This window comes from Arachis duranensis, chromosome 1, assembly GCF_000817695.3.
Source record: "Arachis duranensis cultivar V14167 chromosome 1, aradu.V14167.gnm2.J7QH, whole genome shotgun sequence".
NCBI lineage: Eukaryota > Viridiplantae > Streptophyta > Magnoliopsida > Fabales > Fabaceae > Arachis > Arachis duranensis.
Window position 1 is genome coordinate 96064765 of NC_029772.3, and position 3144 is coordinate 96067908.

Sequence of the window (3144 nt, forward strand, 5' to 3'; positions counted from 1 at the left end):
GGTAAAATAAAAACTTATTCAGCGTTTTTCGACAAAATTGAATTGAATTAAAAATGTAAGGGTATTTTTAAAAAATTCAAAAGTATTAGGGATAAAAAGTATTTTAATGTATATGATAAAGATAATCTATTAAATCATCGTCATATATGATTCATTTCATCTGGCAATAGGCATTGATTTCATCTTTCATATTGCAAGAAAGAGCATCATCAATTAACTAAAAGAAAGATACACAAATTTATGGAAGACTTTATTAGCAAAAGAGTGTGGAACATGTACAAGAACTTCTACAGAATCTCTCTTATTTTATGACTTAGATATACAAACATGTCTCTACAGATATTTGTAGGCCAAGTTTCTGTTTCATATCCATTTCTGATTTACATGAATGGACTTTATTAGCAAAAGAGAGTGTGGAAAATGTACAAGAACTTCTACAGAATCTCTCTTATTTTATGACTAAGATATACATACATGTCTCTACAGATATTTGTAGGCCAAGTTTCTGTTTCATATCCATTTCCGATTTACATGAATGGACTTATTATAGACCACAATATTCAGAGCGAGTTAGAGTGTCAATTCCCATCTTCCACTGCAACTTGAGCTGCTGCAAGGCTAGCAATTGGAACCCTGCAAGAAAGTGTCAACAAATCTCAGTTTGGTGATTGTTAGAACAAAATCACTCATTTTAATGGGCCTGAAAATCTGACCTATAAGGAGAACAGGAAACATAGTCAAGACCAACTTTAGCAAAGAATGCAACAGAGGATGGTTCACCACCATGCTCTCCGCATATTCCAACCTGAGATATCATGCATATAACAAATGCTTTTATATCATTGTGTATGAAGATTCGGTTGGTTCAAATTATTTGTATTAGTTGTGCATCTATTCCTACCTCTAAGTTTGGTCTAGCAGCACGTCCCTTTTCTATGCAAATCTTGATGAGTTGACCAACACCCTTCTGGTCAAGTACCTGATAATATTGTCAACAGTTCAAATTCAGCAAGCATTCTTCATACATGTTCCATGAAGAAACAAAGTGAAGTTTTTCAATTAACCTCAAATGGGTCATTCTGCAGAATGCCGGTTGACAGGTAAATAGGAAGAAATTTGCCAACATCATCTCTGCTGTACCCAAATGTCATTTGGGTAAGATCATTGGTTCCAAATGAAAAGAATTCTGCTTCCTCTGCAATCTACATGAACAGATAATAAAATTCTGAAGTGTGAGAAACCAAAAGGGAATAGAATGACACTTTAATTGTTCCAGCCTAAGCAAAATGGTGGAGTCAATTGCCATTCTTTATGGCTTTATCATATTCGAAAGTAGTAATATGCAAAGCTAGAATTTAAATGTGATTCTTTGAGTTGATAAATAACAGAGGATTTAAGTTATACCTCATCTGCAATCAGAGTAGCTCTAGGGACCTCAATCATGGTTCCTACTTTATAGCTTAGAGAGGAACCCGTCTCAGAGAACACTTTCACAGCAACATTTCTTATTAAACTCACTTGGTGCTTCAACTCCTGCCAAGGATAAAAGAGGAAAGATTATAAATAATCAAAACAAGAAGCTAATGTAGTTGTACTTGGTACATACTGTTTAGGAAAAACTAAAAAGACTACGAAGCCTTGGCTCAAAGAATGTATGGTAAAGCTATAACATAATTTTTATGATTAATGGTACATGTAGAGCAAAAAGTGAAGCAAGAAAGCAGCAAGGGAATGAGGTTGAATAAGAATCATGCCTGAGGTGTACCAACAAGTGGAACCATTATTTCCGGCAGAACTTTAATGCCATGGTTACTCACTGAAACTGCAGCCTCAAAGATTGCACGAACCTGCATCTCAGTTAGTTTTAGATATGATATTCCTAGCCTGTTAACAGAAAATTCACTAGTCAGATATGAATGCTGTGAATCAATCCATAAACTAGGGGGATGCAAACCTACAGCCTCGGCAACCAAGCATGGGATTCACTTCTGATAGTTTTTCAATCCTAGAGAAGATTTCTTCTTCATTGATACCTGTCTCCGAAGTTAGCTCCCTGACAATGTGATGCAACTCACCCTGGGGAATAAACTCATGAAGTGGAGGATCCAACAATCGGATTGTCACCGGGAGACCATCCATTGCGCGGAAGATCCCCTCGAAATCTGATCTCTGATAAGGTAGCAACAGGTCAATTGCGGCTTTCCTCTGTTCTGGTGTAATGGCTACTATCATCAACCTCACGGCCTTTATCCTCTCGTCTGAGGCAAAAAACTGAAAGTAGAGAATCATACAATTCTTAAATATTTAGTGCCATAACAATTGAGCATGCATTATTCCTCTATATATATATTGAGGAATATTGAGAGCACACTTCTCATTTAATTATGACCAAGGAGTTGAAATTTTTATTTTTTTTTTACCATGTGTTCAGTCCTGCACAGTCCAATTCCTTGGGCACCATTCTGTCTAGCTGTTAGTGCATCTGCAGGTGTGTCAACATTTGCCATTACCTGATTCACAACAGCAATATGAATTCACAATGTTCAGAAAACAATATTTTGAAGCTTTAATTCAACTCAAACTATGAAGTAGGTAAGACTCATGACATACACTCACCTTCAGATGCCTTGTTTCATCAGCCCAAGACATGAAGGTTGCCAGATCATCACTTAGAGTTGGAGGAGAAAGTGGTTGCTTTCCTAGTATCACCTCACCGGTGGACCCATTAAGTGATATCCATTCTCCTTCCCGGAGCACCTTATCCCCAACTACCACCACCTGCTTCATTGATTGAGATTATACTCTCTTGGTTATTTTTTATATGAATTACTACCAATAGCAAGATGGCCATTTAGCATGTTTGTACTACCTAAATGAATAATCAGTCACCTTTTCGGTGTCATTTACAAGTATACCAGAGCAGCCAGCCACACAACACTTTCCCCATCCGCGGGCTACAACGGCAGCATGAGATGTCATACCACCTCTCTCTGTCAAGATCCCAGCAGCTGCATGCATACCGCCAACATCCTCTGCACTTGTCTCTGTCCTCACCTTTCAACAATGCAAGACTGGATCAGCTAATAATTCACTCATTTAGCAATAATGGATGATCTACTGATCACAAAAAAACTAGAGCAAGGG

General features: G+C 37.5%; 1 protein-coding gene across 1 annotated transcript in view; it reads right to left on the minus strand.

The window, feature by feature from the left end:
- Positions 1 to 229: 229 nt before the first annotated feature.
- The window catches only part of LOC107465112 (pyruvate, phosphate dikinase, chloroplastic), a gene marked incomplete in the record, with an annotated part of 5302 nt that continues 2387 nt past the window's right edge, over positions 230 to 3144 (minus strand). The window contains 10 exon segments of the mRNA XM_052258352.1: positions 230 to 633; positions 714 to 805; positions 902 to 979; positions 1065 to 1202; positions 1405 to 1533; positions 1755 to 1884; positions 1955 to 2271; positions 2421 to 2510; positions 2617 to 2778; positions 2890 to 3054. Coding sequence (XP_052114312.1) covers positions 579 to 633; positions 714 to 805; positions 902 to 979; positions 1065 to 1202; positions 1405 to 1533; positions 1755 to 1884; positions 1955 to 2271; positions 2421 to 2510; positions 2617 to 2778; positions 2890 to 3054 — 1356 coding nt within the window.